Source organism: Drosophila obscura, unplaced genomic scaffold (genome assembly GCF_018151105.1).
Source record: "Drosophila obscura isolate BZ-5 IFL unplaced genomic scaffold, ASM1815110v1 contig_181, whole genome shotgun sequence".
Taxonomy (NCBI): Eukaryota; Metazoa; Arthropoda; class Insecta; order Diptera; family Drosophilidae; genus Drosophila; species Drosophila obscura.
This window is the reverse complement of record NW_024542769.1, coordinates 436,701-455,989: the sequence shown is the minus strand read 5'-3', so window position 1 is coordinate 455,989 and position 19,289 is coordinate 436,701. Positions and strand designations below refer to the sequence as shown.

The 19,289-nt window shown below is 38.8% G+C and overlaps 1 protein-coding gene and 1 long non-coding RNA gene across 35 annotated transcripts in view; one reads left to right on the top strand and one right to left on the bottom strand.

The window, feature by feature from the left end:
* The first annotated feature begins 130 nt into the window (after positions 1–130).
* LOC121404041 lies at positions 131–16,177 on the top strand. The gene is made up of 3 exons (XR_005967656.1): positions 131–207; positions 15,619–15,750; positions 15,812–16,177. It is a non-coding gene; the product is annotated as an uncharacterized LOC121404041 (long non-coding RNA).
* LOC111071467 (ecdysone-induced protein 74EF) overlaps positions 3,329–19,289 on the bottom strand; it is a 128,578-nt gene continuing 112,617 nt past the window's right edge. For 7 of the 34 annotated variants that reach the window (XM_022362817.2, XM_022362816.2, XM_041592592.1 and 4 more), the window contains 8 exons: positions 16,342–16,362; positions 11,072–11,768; positions 8,982–9,042; positions 8,731–8,784; positions 7,824–7,895; positions 6,929–7,089; positions 6,135–6,198; positions 3,329–6,016 (listed from right to left, as the gene is read on the bottom strand). In XM_022362817.2, coding sequence (XP_022218509.2) covers positions 5,972–6,016; positions 6,135–6,198; positions 6,929–7,089; positions 7,824–7,895; positions 8,731–8,784; positions 8,982–9,042; positions 11,072–11,768; positions 16,342–16,362 — 1,175 coding nt within the window. In that variant the 3' untranslated portion in view covers positions 3,329–5,971. Of the gene's footprint in view, positions 6,017–6,134; positions 6,199–6,928; positions 7,090–7,823; positions 7,896–8,730; positions 8,785–8,981; positions 9,043–11,071; positions 11,769–14,412; positions 14,699–16,341; positions 16,363–19,289 lie in introns of those variants that run through there. The other 27 variants (XM_022362822.2, XM_041592591.1, XM_022362831.2 and 24 more) reach the window with 16 other exon arrangements.

Below are 19,289 nucleotides of genomic sequence, written 5' to 3'. Positions count from 1 at the left end.
TCCGTTGTTTCGCCGAAATTCGGGGCAAGCGTACAGTTCCAGAGCTATCCTGTATTTTAGTCGCAACATTACACAGCCAGAGAGACGAGTACTAACGGGCATCTCATAGCCTGGAGACTTCCATCATTCACTTTTACAAGTTGTTTTTTAGTTCTTTTTCGACCCAGCCTGGCATTCAATTGAACCGAAACGTGTATGGTCACTGGGGTAAGCCGTTCTGTTCTGTTCCGGGCTGTCCGCCCCGCGTCCACACGCATACGCACTCTCTGATTGCGTCAAGTTGAAATAATGTAATTAGTTTTTGCGCCGCGGTCGAGAGCAGGATGCAATTTGGTGGAGTGGGGATTGGATGGCCGATGTGGTCAAGGCGGGGATCATGGGGACCATGACCATGGCGAGTCTCCGATAAGTTTGCCTGTTTGATGTTTTGGGGCCAACGCCAACAGTATGTTTTGTGAACGAAAGACTACCCTAAAAGTTGGGCTCGGGTTCTGTGTGTTTGGATTGGAATCTGAGAAAGATAAGAGATCTGTTAAAAGTTAATTGGCATGAGTAAGACTGTACATATACTCGTATATTAATGCAAAGATTTGCTAAGACAAACAAATCAAACTAATTAAAGCTGTATCCGCACCATAACTCATAAACCAACATCTGCTCCTGCCGGACTTGGTTAATGCTCTGTAAAGCGCTCAATTTTTCCATTATTCCGCTTCAATACATCTACGTCGTGGACCCAAAGGACCCACTCCACTTGTGGCCCACATAGTTAAGTATCTCCTATATCAAGTTCCGTTCCCAGCCAAAAATATTTTTTGGCCAGATTCCATTGCGAGAGCAATCAGAGAGCAGTCCGGGCGCCGACCAATTTAATGGCGCCCATTATGCGCCCATATCCAATGGCCACCCAATTATTGTGCCCGAAAAATTATCGCACCATGGCATGCCATGGTCCTTCGCTCTTCGCTGTCCTGTCAAATAATTAATTAGAAAATAATTGCACGTAATAATTCATTGGGCCCAGTGGGCCATTCAAATGGAGATAGATGGAGAGAAGACAGCAAATAGCCCATGGGCAGCCAGTCACAGATTTCTCTCTTTGCCTGCCAGAGGATAAACTGGCACTGGTGCTGTGCTGTACTGGGAGGGGGATGGTTCATAGCCAGCCAATGGCTAATTCCGACTGTTAATTTTGTATGCATTCGATTGGGTGCGTTGGGTGTCCCGGTCCCGGTCCGGGTCGCGGTCCCCCAGCTCCTGGTTCCCCCATCCATTCTCGGCTGTCATGTCGCATACATCTAAAATTAATCATTGGAATGCAGCATAATTTATTATGTCACACAGCAGCCGCACTGGCCACAAACCCAAAGCTGCCAGACAAAACCAAACCAGAGAAAGAGACAGAGAGTGGGTGAGTGAGAGCTGCCTTTCCGCATAGGCGTTTACTTCCTGCGGTTGACGGTTTGTCAGGGCGCCATTTAAAAACGGTCAGGGCCCAAAGCCCCCCAATCTGCCCCGGTCTGCGCTACCTCAGAAATGTCATGTCGAGTGTTGGGGCTCTTCAATCAAATGTGAAAATTTGTATAATTACAGGCTGAACGACGGCAGGCATCCAGCGTTGGAGCCATTTGATTTAATCAGGTTAATAGCGTTTGCATGTCGCGAGGGACCTCTCGCACACACACACACTCTCTCTTCCCTTAATATTTACTCGTATGGTGTGTGTGTGTGTGTGTGGCGGGGGACTTAGAGGTGTTAAATGTTTGCGGTTGCATTGTAATAAACTTGCATGCAAATGGCCGGCCATCAGGTTTAATTACAAGCGCCTCAGAGCCGCGAGTAATGAAGAAAAACTGCCGACCTCAACCGGAAGGTAAATTTATGATTGATGAAAATTTTCGTATGCGTGAGTGTTGGCTGGCGGAGGTGTGAGCCATCAAAGGGTTTCCTGCTGATGTATGTAGGATAAACAGCGATAAGTTTTTGTTTGCCCTATGATTGATGGCCAGCTGTTAAATCTTCCATTAGCGCCGTTAAAAAATCTGTAAAAAGAAACCAGATTTTAGGGTAGTCTGTCGGCAGGTTCTGGCCCTTTACTCCTTCAATAAAAACAACAATTTTGGTTTTATTTTGCATTTTTTTAAAGTTATTTTATTGCATTTCTTGCCCTCGCTTCCTCGCTTTTCCAAATGTGTGTTTGTATGTATCTCAAATGATTTCATTTGTTTGCTATTTTATATGCCATTACCATACAATATTACATTTTTCCATTTCTGCTTTTGTTTTCAAGTGATTTGCCATGATTTCATTTGTTTGTTTCTCGTTTTGTTTTCTATGTTTTGTTTACAATTTGTCACAACCTTACAAATTGAAAATTGATTAAACCAATAAAGTTTTGTGTGTTTTTTTTTTGTGTGAGAGTGCTATTGGAATTGCGCATCAATACTACTCGTACTATCCGGAATAGAAGAAGTTTTGAGCTGGATTTACCTTTTAATTTTGTTTGGACTCAGATCTGCGACTGTTTTAAATATAATACTTTCCCATCGTAATATCTGCAATCTATTATCAATTTGGTTTCGGTTTTGTAAGGTGGCGCCTGGGAATGGGCCTGGAATGGGGAGCCTTCCCGTTCCCCGACGCCTCTCGTTCCCTATACACGATGCTAAATTTAAAATATATTCATTACCATCTTTACCATCTAAATGTTTCAAAATCAATTGGGGCTTGCTCTCCTTCTTATTTTCGGGAAGGGAGTGAGTGGAAAGTGTAATGCTATTTTCAATGTTTTATGTTTTAATTCATATTTTTATTTCAATTTGTGTTTTGCATTTGCTCATAAAAAACAAATGTTACAACTTACAATTTGGCACATCATTAAAGATTAGAGTTCTCATATAATATATATATATATTTGTATACATATATATACTTTTGTATTTATACTTTATGTGACGCCTACGCGTTTGATCTATGTGAAATTAAACAAAAGTGGCGCTGGCTTATGGTTAGACTACACAGATTCGACTCTGGGAGTGTGGGCGTGAGGGAGGGGTCACAAAGTAAATCGGGTCAAAATGAGAACTTTATCATATACATAATATATATATCGTAGGCTACCATATAGCTGCAGTGTTTGATTGAGTTGCGTTTGCACTTATTGCATAATTTATCCGAGGTCTGACTCTTCCCTCAACGCATTTGCTTAAGACAAAAATTGTGTTTTCCCTTAGTTTTGTTTTCTTTTGTTTTGTTTTTAAAATTGCGGTGGAAGTTGAGTTTTATAATTTAAATGTATATATCGTACCGTATTATGTTTAAGTTTTGCTTTATAACTAGATTGTTTTTATCTTTTGTCTGCTCATAAAACCCAAATCTGTGTCTGTGTCTGCGTCTGCGTCAGTGTGTGTGTGTCTGTTTTAGGGTGATTTTTCGGGTGGACCCAAACTATTTCTGCACTATTTGAAAAATGTATTTTATTTAATTACGTCTTTATTATAGATAATTCACTTGAAAGCTACATTTAATTTGGCAATTGTTGGGTTCGATTTGTTCTCATCATTATTTTCTTTTTTTTATTGTTTTTCCTTTTCGCTCACATTTTCTGTCCCCTTTCTCTGTCTCTGTCATCGGCGTACTAACTAATATCTAACTAAAAATCGTTTTAAAATATAAACTTTGGCTTTAAAAATGTCAACGTAATGTATAGTATATCAGTATAATAATTATGAGAGAGAATCAAACAAAAAAAGTAACACATTTATGTGCGTATAAATCTGAGTATGACATAATTGCTTCGAGTTTTTTGTGGGCAACCCTAATCCTGTTGCTATGCTCTCTCTTTCTCTTCTCTTTCTCCCTCTTCCTCTCTCTATATTTCATTGTGTGCGTGTATTGGTGTGTGTGTTGTTTTTGGAGAGGAATAATGTAAAATATTATATATCTTCATAAATATGTATGTACATTCTGAGACAGTTTCCAAGTGATTAGATTGAAAAAAAAAGAAAACCCATCAAAGTTGAAGCTCTTTGGAGTTGATGAAATTTTCCTGCCTGTCCTTCCATATAATTTTGCATAGTTTTGCTTTAGGTTTTTTTTTTTTTGGTTTTTTGTTTTCTTTCAAGGAAATTTGAAGAACACTTAAGAATTGCACGATTACACACACACACACGCACAATATTTAGTAGCTTTGATTTCTTTAGCATAGTATGGTTCATAAACAACTAGTATAAACTTGACGACGACAGTGGCTGCCTAAGAATCAAAATAGAGAACACGTACGTCATTTTGGTTGTTGTTTCCATTGAGCATTTGATCGTTAACTTTTTGAAAAATACACAACGTTAAAAGTTTCCATTTGGTATTTTTGCATTTTGCATTTAGCATTTGTTTTCTGTGTGTGCATTAGATTCGAGTGTGTGTAGAAAATAAATTCTTAGTTTTCTTAGGGAAGGAAGTGTTTTCGCCTCGGTCTAGTCCGAAAGTGAACAACGTCAAAGAGGGTTCATTTTCATTTGCTTTTCTTAATAGTTTTGGGTTTCTGTTCTGTCTTACACAACACACAAGGAAAGTGCTACGGAGTAGGAGCTAAAAGTTGTTTAATTTGTAATGCTTATTATTCGATTTCCACATCATTCATCAATGGCTTTTTTTTGTCACTGGAAGCTTGACTTTTAAAAACTAATTTCTTTTTGTTTTTAGATTTTTTTTGTGTGTTTTTCTTTTGTTTTTTTTTTTTCTTTTTGTTTGCTTTGCTGCTATGGCGGCATTTAAAGTAAATATTATTGTATATTCCAAGGATATGTCTACGTGTTGATCTTTTGCATTTATGTACCTATGCACTACGATTTTTTTGAGCAATTCGAATTGAGTCGAGTTCTGTTTGGGGTTAGCTGCCAAAATATATAAAAATACTAGGAACAACCAAAGCAATGCATTTAAAATAAATTCGTCGACAATACAGTACAGAAATGAGTATTCTTTGGGTATTTTCAAATATGAAATTATATATCTAACATATATGCAAATAAACAAACTCTTTGTGCATTACATTGTCCCCTCTGTTTTAAGTTTGTTCAAACAATATAGCATAATTTAATTGGTTAATTTGTTCCGTTGTCTGATGCCTTTGCTTACTACATACTACACAATGCTACGGATGTTTAATATTTGTAAATCATTTAAAGCATACGGGGGGATCAAAACTTAGTTCAACAAAGTTCCAAAATCAACAACCAAAAGGTATGCTCGTATGTTAATATTAATATCTGATGATGTTACCGCATGAAAAGTATCTAAAAAACATTGCTCATTTTGTTTGTTTGGTTTCTGATATACAAATACAATGCCTATATCATAACTATATATCTTGTTGGTATATATATATCTGTATATATATATATATATATACATATATATATGTATGTATGTATGTGTATGTATATATAAATTCTGCTTTGCCGCACAAAGTTTCAGCTTTTGTTCTGGTAAAAATCTACGCATGAAGCACATGTTTTTCTTTCACTTGTTGCAAAACTGTTTTGCAATCTGAGCTTTTCTTTTCTTTTAATTTATGTAATTTTCTTTTGTTCCTTTTCTTTTTTTGTTACTTATACAAACTCCATAGAACTGTGTTTAGCGTTTTTTGTTTTGTTTTTTTTCTCTTTTGGTTTTAGTTTTGTGGCTTTTACTGGACGACATTGATTTGTTTATGTTCTCTTTTTCTTTTGCATTTGCATTGGTTGCATTTAGCTTTGATTTTCAACTCTCCAAGATCTTTGAGCGGCGGCTGTTGTGTGTTGAGTTTCTTGTATCTATCGGGTTGGTTGTAACTTCTACTTACTGCACGTAGAGGAGGAGTATTTACTTCTAAGCTACTTGCTTATTCGCATTTTCTTTGTTCATATATTGAGCATTTTCATCGAGAGTAGTTCAAGTGCATTTTTTGGCTGACTGGCGTTCTTAATGGTTCCTAATATGGCGTGAATCGATTGAAGCCGCCGCGGTACATGGTTGCCTATAAACGAGGGAGAAAATAAAAATGGGATATCGGATTAGTTTTGTTTATAAAAATAGTGTAATTATCTGATGAAAGTGAGTAGTGAGTAGAAATTAGTAAGCTGTAGAGAACTTACCCCATAGCCGGGCACGGGTCCAATGCCATGTCCTAGATAAGGATCTGCATACTCGCGCGCATAGCTAGAAATATTATTGTTGTGGATTTTCATCTTATTAGTAAATTCAATTGAGATTCAGTTGGGGGTTAATTTTTGATGTTTGCTCGATGATGTTATGATCCCAGTTAGATTTGTTTGTTAGTTGTTAATTTTGATACTGTTAATTTCTTCCTCTTAAATTGATTTTTTGTTTTTTTTTTAGTGTTTGTTCTTTTTGTTTATTGGAAGTTGTTTAGTTTGGATATGATTGTGCATAGGGCCTCAAAGGTTAGTTTTAGGGCTTCCTTGTTGGGCTTTAGACTGCTCCTACACTTTAAGTAATTACACAGTTAGATTTTAGCAAAAAGAATGGAAATAAATGGTTAAATGATTAGTAACATGTTAAATGACAGTTCAAAGAAATAAAATCATAATCGATTAACGAAATATACTTAAAACTAACCAAAATAAATAAAGATAAACTATGCAATAAAATACAAAGCGAACTTAAAACAGCATAATAATAAAAAGAGGATAAACTTAAACATAAAATGATTATGAAACATACAGAAATTAAAGATATGTGTGTACAGAACAAGTTTTCGGATGCTTTGCAGTCTATATAATACCAACAAATACTTCCAAAAGCTTTTAACCCATGGATTATTAGTTGTGGTTATTGATTATTTTGGTTAATGGATATTGGTTTGAGCGACCGGTTTGTTAATGACAGGGAGACTTCATCGGAATTGTTGGATGTGGGGCGAACTTACCCCGCTACGGTGGCATATCCGGCAAGAGCCGGCTGGGCGGCTGCTGCAGCAGCGGCCCCATAGGCCGCTCGGGCAGCAACCGCCGTGTAGGTGGTGGCAGCCGTGGCATACGCCTGCTGCTGGGCCTGAGACAGGGGTGTCTTTAACAGCGGAGCAGCGGCCTGGAATAATGTCAAGCAGATCGGGCGTTAAACAACAACGGAAATAGGGAGAAGCTAAAGAAACAGACGCAGTTACAAATTTGGGGGACGACAACGGCAAACGGCAAGACTAGCGGAGGAGAGACAGTGAGCAAATATTGTGAAAAATTAGGAACCTAAACCGGAAAGGCCAAAATAAAGGTAGTATATTGTATGTACGAGTACGAGTATATATAGATTGTAATATTAACCAAAACCAAAAACGAGTGCAAGCAAATGGAGTCGGCGGTGTGTGGTGTGTGGTGGTGTGGTGTGTTTTTGTGCTTGCCAAGGCTATACATATTGTATGCACACATTGATATATATGTATGATGATTGTAGCAGTGGTAGTTGTGTGGGAGGACCATTGAAATCGACAACTACCGAGAACGAACCCAAGATGCCAGACTACGAAACCCAAAAGAAACGGGACACGAACCAGTAAAGAACTTAGCATACATAAGATTATACAACTAGGGTTAACTTAAGACTTATAGAATATATACAAATACAGATACATATGTATATATTGTACTATATGTGGTAGTGGTGGCGGTGCAGGGGGTATAGAACATACACAGAAAGAAGGCAAGTAACCAAAACGGGGAGCAACAAACAAACAGAAATATTGTGGGAATTTTTTTATAGGGATATTGGATATTTGGGAGATGTATTTAACGGTGCAATTATCTAAAACTAGATATGATTATTTTTACCAAAACATTCTGTGGTACCGGAATGCGGTTGATCGTATGTGGGTTACTGTTTAGCGTAGTCACAGTGCGGCGCTGTAATTTATGGGTTTTTGGTTTCAATAATTGATTTGTTTTCAATTTGTGTTGTTCGGTTGAGTAGTATTCAATAGTTTCGATATTTTGGTAACGGTCGTGAAAGAATAACCAAAAAGAATTCGTAGTATGTAGTCACAAAAATGTAGTTACAGCATTGATGTATAAATATAAATAAATTAGTTAAATATATAATTATTATTATTCGTATACTCGTATTTAGCAAAAGCAAAGAAATTGTGAAGAAAAATAGCGATAATCAATGGATAAACAGAGAGAGAGAGCGTAGAGCGTAGAGCGAATGCTTGTAAAAGCGATCTTGTGGTCAACTACGCCTTCGAAAATGTAGTTTTGTATAAAGGAAAACCAAACAAAGGATGCAATTATTTAGTATGTATGGTAGATCTTATACACAAGTGTGTTCAATCGTATTGTAAGTTAGGTTAAGCAGCTTCCTGGCTTCACTCAGGATAAATCAAAGAGCACTTTACGACCAGTTCTCAACGAAAACATTATTACACAGCAAGAAATCAAATCAGGACGCGTCGTGGCGTTAGTTCGGATCAGGAATGGAAAATGCAAAGGAAACATAAAAGTAAAGCGCAGTAAAACAAGATATAGTAGTATGTATAAATGTATAAACTTTTGTTCCAAAAACCAAGTCAAATGTTTCAAAACTCAATCGGTGTTTTTTTTGTTTTTTTTTTTTCACAAGCTAAGTACCATCAAAATATAAATAATACAGATTGTTCTTTCATTTTTTTTGTTGTTTTTTTTTTCTCTTTTGGTTTTCTTTGATTGTGGTTAGCATATTAGTTTGAAAAAGTTTTATTACATTTAATATGGCGGCTGGCTGAGCGGCTGGAACTTCAGTGACCGGTTTGGCTGCCTGGAAAATTTATATATAGATATTTTTTGTTTTTCATATATATTCAGAACAAGTTAGCTCAGTTAGGTTTAGTTCAGCCTAGACTAGAGAATAATCATAGCTTAACACATATCCTAAATTGTAATTGTAATTGCTAATGGTGTTTTCTTTTTGTTTGTTTGTTTGTTTTGCTTATCAGTTAGTTGGGGTCGACTCACCTGGAAGCGTAGATTCGGATCAGCGGATGCAGCGGCTGCTAGGAAGGGATCATAGTATACACTGCGGTTGGGTGGATAAGAGAAGGTGAGAAAAGTCATGGATTAATACACGAGTATGACGGCCACTAGAAGTTCATTGGATGGGTTCATTTGGTGAGGGTGCAAACGACGAGAGGCAATCCTCTTGGGCTCGCCTCTCAGTCGTTCTTTTTTTCAGGCACTTAAAGGCAAAATTCAAAAATTTTCTTCATTTGTTTGTTTTTTATATATTTTTTTTTAGTTTGGTTCAATTGTTTGTTTTCGTGTTGTTTTTTTTTTTTTAACGCACTTGTGTGGGTTTATGTTTTTTGGACGCTATGAGAGAACAGATGGGATAAAGTTTTCAATTTAAATTCAATGAAAACTTTATCCACATTCTGTTTGGTTTGTCTTTTGTTTTTGTTTTGATTAATTGTTGTTGTTTTTGTTGTTGGTACCGGATGCTGTGGGTAAATGGCTGAAACTTAAGGCGTAACTCAAATAAAAAAGGAGTAAGTCATATACCCCGCCTAACCAAAACCTATTCACTGACACTGACTACTGCCTAGACCTGACACTCCTAAACTGATCTCAACCGATCCGATCCGATCTGATCTGAAATATCTATGCTGAGAGTCCCCGCTTGATGACAAACTGATTGGAGGAAATGTATTTTCTGTTTGATAGATTGAAGAGAACGAAAGGAAAATTATAAGGTACATACATATGTATAGTGGTTTATATATAGAGAGAGTACTAGCAAAAGATAACCAACCAACCACATACATAGGTCATTCCATTTCCCAAAACTACATACTTAAAATTTCTTGCTTGCTTTTAATTTTGCTTTTGATTTTAAGACAGAACAGACATGTCATGCACCTATCTAATTAATTTTGCTAGATCGCATATGTTGTTTGTTGGAAGTGGGGCTCGGGCTTGGGGATTAGATGTGCGTGTGTGTATGTGTGTGTTTGTATACATACATATGTACTTAATGGGGCATTCATTCATACGCTATCGTGTGTATGTATTCGGGTGTATGTGTGGGTGGGGTGTGTGACAGTGTTTGGTGTGAGGTGTAAAGCGCAGCCACAAAAGAATAGGTAAATGTTCTATATCTATATGTATATGTATAGGTATATGGGATATATTTTGTTGGTTTATTATGTGTGTGTGGGGGGGGGGTAGGTAAGGGGAGGGCAAGGAACATGCACGCAAGGCTCTGGCAGAGCGCCACACTTTCAAGTCAAATTCAAATGGAAATTCATCATACGCCTAGTGGTACACAATATACACAATCAAGTAGGTCCCTTAACCAAAAATTAAATAATAAAACGATGCCAAAAACACACTGCCCTCAGTCAAAATATGAGCATATAGAGTAGTACGAGTATGTGGATATATAGGTGTGTATATATATGTACATATATACGAGTAGATGTTTAGAGGGGGGTTGGGTTATGGCTAGTTTGTGGTTTATGTTTTTGTTTTTCTTTTTTGGTGGGTAGCGTGCGTTTATTATTGATTGCTGCTTTTGCAATTTTGTATTCTGTTTGGATTCGGTATCTAGTATGTTCTTGCTGAGATTTTAATTGTACAAGTAATCAAACTATATGGTAGATTTCTTTATATGCGAGATTAAAACTTTACACACACACAAGATAGCTAAAAAAAAATAACACTTGTCACCAAGATGATTAACAGAGATTAGAGAGAGAGAAATACTTAGAAAGATAGATAGAGAGAGAGAGAGAGAGAGAGTGACTCGGACACAAAAACAATCTTTAAGCTATAAACAATTGCAGCTCGGATGTAAATTATAACAAATGGATATGGTACTTTCGTAGCATGATCAACCCGAGGGTTAAACAATAAAAAGAAGAACATAAAAAAACATAATAATATTATTTATGTATAGATCAAGTGCGCTAGGACTACATTCAAAGATTTGGCAAAAAGGTATCGAAATCAAAGAAAATACAAAAGTTACAGCTACAGCAAAAATAACTACTTGGTCGGTGTGTGGTCGCTGCACCGACGGAGGCGCCACCACGGAGGACTCTACTTACGGCGCAAATCCATGCAAAGCGGCAGCATTGTTGGCCGCATTGGCCGACGCTGCCATGGAAGCAGCAGCCGCAGCAGCAGCGGCCGGCGTCTGTTGAGCAGTGGCCGCCGACAGGCGGGCGGCATAGGCGGCCGCGGCAGCAGCACTCGCATTGGTGGCGACTCCTCCCTGATTCTGCGCAGCCGCAGCAGCCGCCAGTGACTGTTGCAGCGCCGAGTGCTGTTGGGCGACGGCAGCGGCATTGGCTCCAGCATTGGGCACGGCCACTGCCTGGAGTGTCGGCTGCAGTCCGGCGAGCGCGTGGGCGTGGGCATGGGCATGGGCATGCGGATGCGAGGCGGCTACGGCGGCGGCGGCTGCGGCATGCTGTTGTTGCTGCTGTTGTTGTTGCTGCTGCTGCTGCTGTTGCTGGTGGTGCGCGGCCTGCTGTTGCTGCTGGTGGTGGACCTGCTGCTGCTGTTGTTGCTGCTGCTGTTGCTGGTGCTGGTGGACCTGCTGCTGCTGTTGGGCAGCTGCTGCGGCCACGGCGGCGGCGGCCACCTGGCGTTGCTGCTGGTGCTGTTGGGCGGCAGCGGCGGAGGCCGCCAGCAACGCTTGATGGTGGTGCGGATGATGGGGATGATGGTAGGGTGTGGCACCGACCACGCCCACATGTCCACGTTGAATGGCCACTCCACGCATGGCAGCGGCTACGGCGGCTGTGAGGCGTAACGAGGATGGGGGTATTTTTTTTTTGTTTTTTTTTTTGCGATAGTTTTTGGTTTATTTTTTTGTTTGTTTGTTTTTTTTTTGCAACGATTTCACACAACATTTTTGACCAGTGTAGGCGTGTGTGTGTGTGTGTTTTTGTGTGTATATGTGGTTCGTATGTATGTGTTGGGTGTATTTGTGTGTGTGTGTGTGTTTGTGTTCGTGTGCAAAAAGTAGAAAAAAGGAAAAGAAAAGAACATAAAACGCATGCGGTTAGTTTTCTCTCTTTTTGATATAAGTAAATATGTATATATAGGTATATTATATAGAATATATATGTAGTATATATTTTGCAAGTTTCTAGGCATTATGTAGTAACGGTTTTTATTTATATAGTATATATGTATATATATATAGATAGCGCTGAGATGATATTGGTATATACATATAACAATACATAAGACAATACATACGTGTAGTTTTCATACATATGTAAATGGGTTTTATTCGAAAAATACTTAACATTAGAACACACTCAATTACCAAGAAATGCTACGCAGTTGCATCTTAATTGCATATTCAGATATAAATAATATATGCATGTATATATATATATAGAGACATTATCATCAACAGTACGAAAAAACATTGGACCGATCTTTAGTACAGTGGTATTAGGCATACATATGTACATATGTATGTATGTATGTACATTCATATGCAGCAAGACCTTTATATTTTGTGGCAACAACTGATTGCAATGTGTGTGGGGTGGGAGGTTAGAAATGGTCGAGCGTACAAAGCATATAGAATATACAGAACTAAAATATACAATTTTATTTAACCCTTGTACCTTTCAAATATGTTTAAAGCTAGCAAAAACATTTACTAAAAGATGAAAAGATAAAGATGATAGTTGGGAATCGATTTATAGCAGTTTATGGCAGATGAGAGAGTAAGAAAGAAAGGGTGAAGCATACGAAGGGGGAATTAAAACGGAGTTTCGTTTTAGGAAAAACTCTGTGGATCAATACGAAAGTACATTATTCCCAACTATAACAAATGAACCTCTTTCAAATTGGAAATCCGTCCACAAAAGCCACATTTTTTAATATTATGCATTAAATAATTCCACGCGGTTTTCTCACTCAATTTGTAATAATTGCATTTATGCCCCATAATTAATAATTTCCCATGCGACAGTCCCCACAAGAGCTCTGACCGCTAACCATAAAGGGTGGCTGGGGCTGGGGCTGGCGGCTCCATGGTCGTCACTCTCAGCCACAGGTATGGATGGGGTGGGGCTGGGGCCCATGCTGGGCAAGTGCTGTTTTGATTGCAAATCACAGCACAAAACATAATTGAGATTTGTATGAAAACGGAGAAATATATAATCCTTTTTTTGTGGCATGATGTATACTATGTGCAGCATTTAGCCGCAAATTGAAAATTTTTGTTTGGACAGGGTGCAATTAAAAATTCGATTTGCCATATTTGTATGCAAATTATTAGCCAAAAGCGAAAATAGTGTGTGCCCGCACTAGGACTGGGGGCCACACAATTTCGGGACAACAATTTGGATCAAATTGAAAGTGAGAAATGTTGCCAACATTCTATGTTAATTTCTGTGGCAAACGAAATGCATTGGAAACGAAATAATTAAAAGGAATAAACAGATATCTCTGAGAGGTGGTGGGTGGTGGGTGGGGTGTAACATGCAGAGAATTTAAATTTGAATTTTCATTCGATTTTCTTTCAAATGGGGTGGTTTTATTTGGCAAATTGAATTCGTTTTTCTTTTAATTTGTTCCGGCTAAAGCGAAGTTTAAACACACAAAAACAAATTGAAAATCGTGCAAACTGCAAATATAACATAAAAACAGACACAGTAGTAGATGATAGATAGCTAGAAAAAGTACAAAGAGAGAGAGAGAGAGCGATAGAGAGAGTATGGGTTGCTAGAAAGTGATGCTCTAAGAGAAAAGGCCTTACGGAAAATGCTGCGCGGCAAAATATTCGCTACCGAATATGCGATTTACGTTTATATGTATAGTACATTATATGTATGTATGTAGACTATGGTTAAAGCTAAGACCTTCTTCCACATACTTAACGGCTAGAGTTACGGTTACGAGTACAGTAGTTTCGGGTGGAGTGGATGTGGTTGCCACTAGTTGGATTATCGATTCATACGCGGTGGTGTTACTCAATGTATCTGCGAGTGTGTGTGTGTGTAAGTGTACTAAGTGGTATACTGGTATACTGGTTTACTGGTGTGTCTTTGTGTGTGCCTAGACGTTTGGAACAATGCAATCTCAAGGGCGCCAAAAGGTATGCAATATTTATATAGTAGATATATCAGATAGTTCAAACAGTAGTCAAACCCAAATGCGTAAACCAAATTAACAAGACAACAAACATTTATACGGTATTTACGGTACAGTATCATATGGTACAGAGATTCTCATAGCTAAAGAGTTGGTGATCTTGTTGTTGGGTTTCGATTACGGTTACGGTTTCTGATTGTTGTTGCAGTCTTTTATCAATCTCGATTCAATCAGTCAATCATTAATGTTTTTTTGAATTCTGCTTTTTGGCCTGCTTCACGCCTTCACCAAAGACCCATAACTTTTCTCAGATTCGATCATATACTTGTGCTCGTAGTACCTCCGCCGAGGCGCTGTTGCTGTCGCCGCTGCGTTGGACATGGCACTATGCGGTGGGCGTGTCGTTAGCATAATGGGTGTGGCAGCTGCTGCGGCAGCTGCAGCAGCAGCGGCCGCTGCCGATGCCTGCGTTGCCACTGGGCCCGCTGGTGCCGCTTGGGCCACGGGCATGGACATGGACACGGGCAGTGGCATGGGGGTCAACGTGGGCGCTCCAGCGCCGACGGGTGGACCCAGGAAGGGCCAGGCGGCTGCCACCGGAAGTCGATATCCTGGGTTTTCATATGTATACATTTTTTTATTGATCAATTTTTGTCACCATTTTAAATGGATGGGGGGATGGATGAGTGTGTGATTCGTGTGTTGTTGGTGTGTGTTTTCTTTTTTAGATATACGAGTATACATATATATACATATTCAAGTGGATGCAGTGGGAGGCGAGGCGGTTCTGTAGATGATATTGCAATTTTTGTTGTTGTTGCTGTTGTTGTTGCTTTTGCTTTTGGCTTAGTTCTAGTGCTAGTCGTCTGATTTGGATCTTTGGCTCGCGACGAGAGTTACCAGATAGGTTACCATGAACGAGTTAACGAGTTACGAGTTACGAGTACGAGTACGAGTATGAATACGAGTAGTTACGTAGCTAAGGAGCATTTTCAGACATGTTCAGACCAAAGGAAAGTAATACCAATAACGAACTCAGGACAACAAACAATAGGCAACAATAAATAAACTATAATAAAGAACATACAATACAACGGAACTGATTGTTAAGAAAGGAGAGAGAGTGTCAGAACCGAAACAAATATAAGAATATATATTTATAGGCAAAAAGTAGTTGTTGTATATAATAGATATATAAGGTTTATATAGTAGTAGTATGCATAAGACAACACAGCCGCAAATAGTATGCTAAACTCATAACCATCATTTCGAATGATCGCAAGATCATCGCAGTCATCAATCAATCATTAATCAGTAATCATTAATCATCAATCAGTAATCATTAATCATTTATCATCAATCAATTAATCAATTATCATTATCAAGACTAGAAAGAAAATGGCGAGGCCGAGGCGACTGCTTTTCATAACGGGATTGTTTGTTGTCGAGCGGGGGGTGTTGGTGGGTTAATGTGTCTGTATATACGATTTTTATATTGAAATTTAATTCTTCTTCTTCTGCTTCATTTCAGTTGCGAACTTTTGTGGTTTGGTTATATGTATGCAGACGAAAAAATATAATCAAAACAATGATAAGGAAAGGAAAAACCAAAATATACAGTATATAACAGTTACCAAAAAACAGTTATCAAATATGTATGTATGTACGTTGCAGCATTATATTTATATATTGGATTGGATTGGATTGTATGCATTCGTTTATAGTAGTTTATAGATTAATGCAATTTCATTTCCGTCGGGACCTACCACAAAACAAAACGAGACCAAAAACAAAACGAAAGCGAATGTACATATGTCTCTATAGAAAAATGTAACAGAAATATAGTAATGCTGCGCTCCCGGCTCAATGAACATAAATCAGACTCATGTATGTATGCAAAACGAATGTCTTTGAACCTCGATCCTCCTACCGACCGTATTATGAGTATTATTATAATCATTATTTTTTGTCCTGCCCTAACCATCCATTCCGTTTTTGGGCTTACAAGCTAGAAAATGTCTCGGTAAATCTCTTAAATATATGTATATGTATATATTTATATTTTAGGGTAGAAACAAAAACTTGATAAATTATTGTACATATAATCTCGTATGATAACTTATTGTTCTCAGTGTTTAATTGTGTGTATTATTTTAGAATTTACAACAAAAGTACGGCAGGCAATAAATACGTAATTGTAGTAGTAATAAAACATCAAATGTATGGAATGGAAAAACGTTGACAAATCTCTTACCTTCTGGCCATTGTACGCAGACTGCACGCACACATCCGGACAAAATGTTTATATTTATTTGATAAACATGTTTTTTATTCGTGTGGGGTGGAAAAGGCATGGAAAAGACAAAAATAATTTCATTAGTTTTGCGTATTTAAATTGAGATTTTATTGCATTCATTTGGTTTTCTTTTTTAAATGTTTTGTTTCTGTTTTAAATAATTATACAATATACATATTTAGGATACATGTCTTATGGCACACACAAAAAACAAAAACAGGCAGCTCTATGGTACAGCTTGATTATATGTACATACAATACACAGATACGTTTCTAATTGATTTGTGGTTCATGATTCTGATGGTATTTTCTGGGGCATGCAGCATCTCTCACAATGGGGCTTTGCAAAACATTCAACAAAATAGAAAATCAGCAAATGGCAAATGGCAAACGGATGCGTTTTCCCTTCCTTTGGCAATCGAATGCCTCGCTGGGCACACAATGAGCTTCTGTCTGCTCACAGGGCGGTGGGGGGCTATGCAAACTGACAGGAGTTTGTGCTGCCATTGCCGAGAAAAATGGTAAAATAAATACCCAAAAATGCAGTAAAAGACATGTACGTCAGACAGTAGTACTAGAGACAGACACTTGCTTCTGGATGGGTGCAGAAAGTACGGGGAGGGGGAAAAGTCTTGGGCGACATAAAGGCGCATTAAGTTTAACATGTCAAAGGATCAACGTAAAAAATAACACATACATACATACATAGATATAGACAGACGTATACGCAGACACCAAGAAAGTTACAAAGACAAGAAAGAGTCAGCAGTTGGGTGGCAAATCAGCATATACATAGACAGTGAAAACTTTCTTCCGCAAGGCAGCGGCACATTTGCATAAGACATACTATAACACAACACATCGAGCGAAATAAAACGTTTCTGCGGCATGCCCCAGGGTGCTGCTGCCTCTGGCAACTGGCAACTGGCAAACCAGCAAAACATTTCGTTTTTCGTTATCTTTTTTGTGGCTGTTGTTGTTGTAGTAGGAAATGTGGTGTGTGTGAGTGTGCAACATGTTTTGCAACTTTGTGGTTTATTTGTAATTATCCCTGACTACCGCTTGACTGACTGACTGACTGACTGACTGACTGACTGACTGTCTGTCAGATGGATCCTGCTCCTGCCTGACTGCCAGTTTGATCCCTCTTCTGCCTGACTGCCACCCTAACGAGCAGGACAACGACGTGAGTCCTCCTACTCCTCCGGCTCTGACTCCGGCTCCGCCTCTGGGTAATAATGTTGCAAGCGATTTGCCATGCAAAAGAAGCCGAAAGAAGTTCGAAACGTGATAAAGTGACTGCCAGGCCATGGGAAAATGCAGCTCCGTCTCTAATATTCTGCCAGGGCAGGGCCTTTACCGAGCTTTTCTCTAAATAGAATACTTCCCCTCCACCACAGCAAGCTCCTCTGGGAGACCTCCAGCATTTAGTGCAACGCAAATGAAGCGCATTAGGTGCACGTGCACACAGATCCCAAGCAAAGAAGCTGTTGTCCGTACTCAGGAGTATGGGGATGGGGATGTGGCATTGAAAAGGGCAGACAGTCTGTGGCCATTGCTGCCTCAGTCTCCGAACCTCAATCATATTGGCCTTTTTGCTTCCAAGTCCAAGTTTTGTTGGCAATACAAAAGCATTTTGCATCAGCAGAAGGATAACCGACCACTGGGAAGCCACGTCTGATGCTGCTGCTGGTGCTGCTGCTGCTGCTGGTCCTGCCAACGCTTTGAGCCGCTTTACCAGAAGGGAGAGAGATCCCTCTTTCGACATCCGTATCCCAATCCTGTGCCCCGGTTTCAGCTCAGTTCAGTTCAGTTTTGGTTCGGTTCGGTTTGGTTTTGCTTGGTTTTGTTTGGTTTGTAAGCGGCTTATCGTATTGAGCGAACCCGAACCCGAACGAAAGTATAGATTGTGCTCTGTGAATACTTTTTAATGGCAAACAGAGTGGAGACGATTTAATCAGCAGTATTATTTATTATTATACATTGCATGGAAAAACTTTTCTTGGTCTCATCCACCACTCCACTCCCTCTGCTCACTGCTCACTGGTCTCTTCCCTCTTTTTTTGTAGATATTTGTTAAGAAAGGAAAGAAGAAACTTTTGTGCTGCCACAAGTTACACAGAAATTCAGTGCTAAACTGCAAAATGGTACATGAAATATCTAAGAACTTCTAGCTGAATTAACTTTAAGAGCGAAATTGGTAATACATTTGCAAAAGGAAGAAATCAATGCAGAAAGAGGACAACAAGTAAGGGAAATGGCCAAACAATCTAAGGGATTTAAAGGAATTCCAATAGAACGATGTAAAAAGAGATGAGTCAATAGGAAGATAATTTAGATAATTTTTACAAAATATTCCAAGTTTCTTCAAAGAAAATTGGTTTCATTTAAAGTTTTCTACAGATAGCAAGAGACGGAAGGGTGTGGATGGAGGATAGGGTGTACCAACTACCTTGGAGGATCGATAAGATATTCGAAGTGTTAATCAGCTACTATATATTGCCATTATCCATCAGCTGAATGCCAATGATGAGCTAAAGAAAACTATACAAGACCTTAAAGACCTGTTTTCTGTCCTACTTTCTCCATTTAATTTGCAGAACACAGATTACAGTTTGGTTTTGGAACATGCTGGGACTGGTACGATGGGCTTAAGCATTTATGTATATTGTAGATTATATGTATCATTTTTGTGGTGGACGTGGACAGGGAATAGAATTTAAATTTTGATTTCATTCAGCCAATAGATTGGGGTGGGGTTGGAAGAGTGGGCGACAGTTAACGTGCAACATGCCAAGATGTTTTGCTCATCGTTATTTTGAGTGTCTTTTAAGAATGGATGTGGGAGGGTTGGAATACATATATGCATATTTTGGGGGGGCAGGCAACGGTACAGCACAGGCATT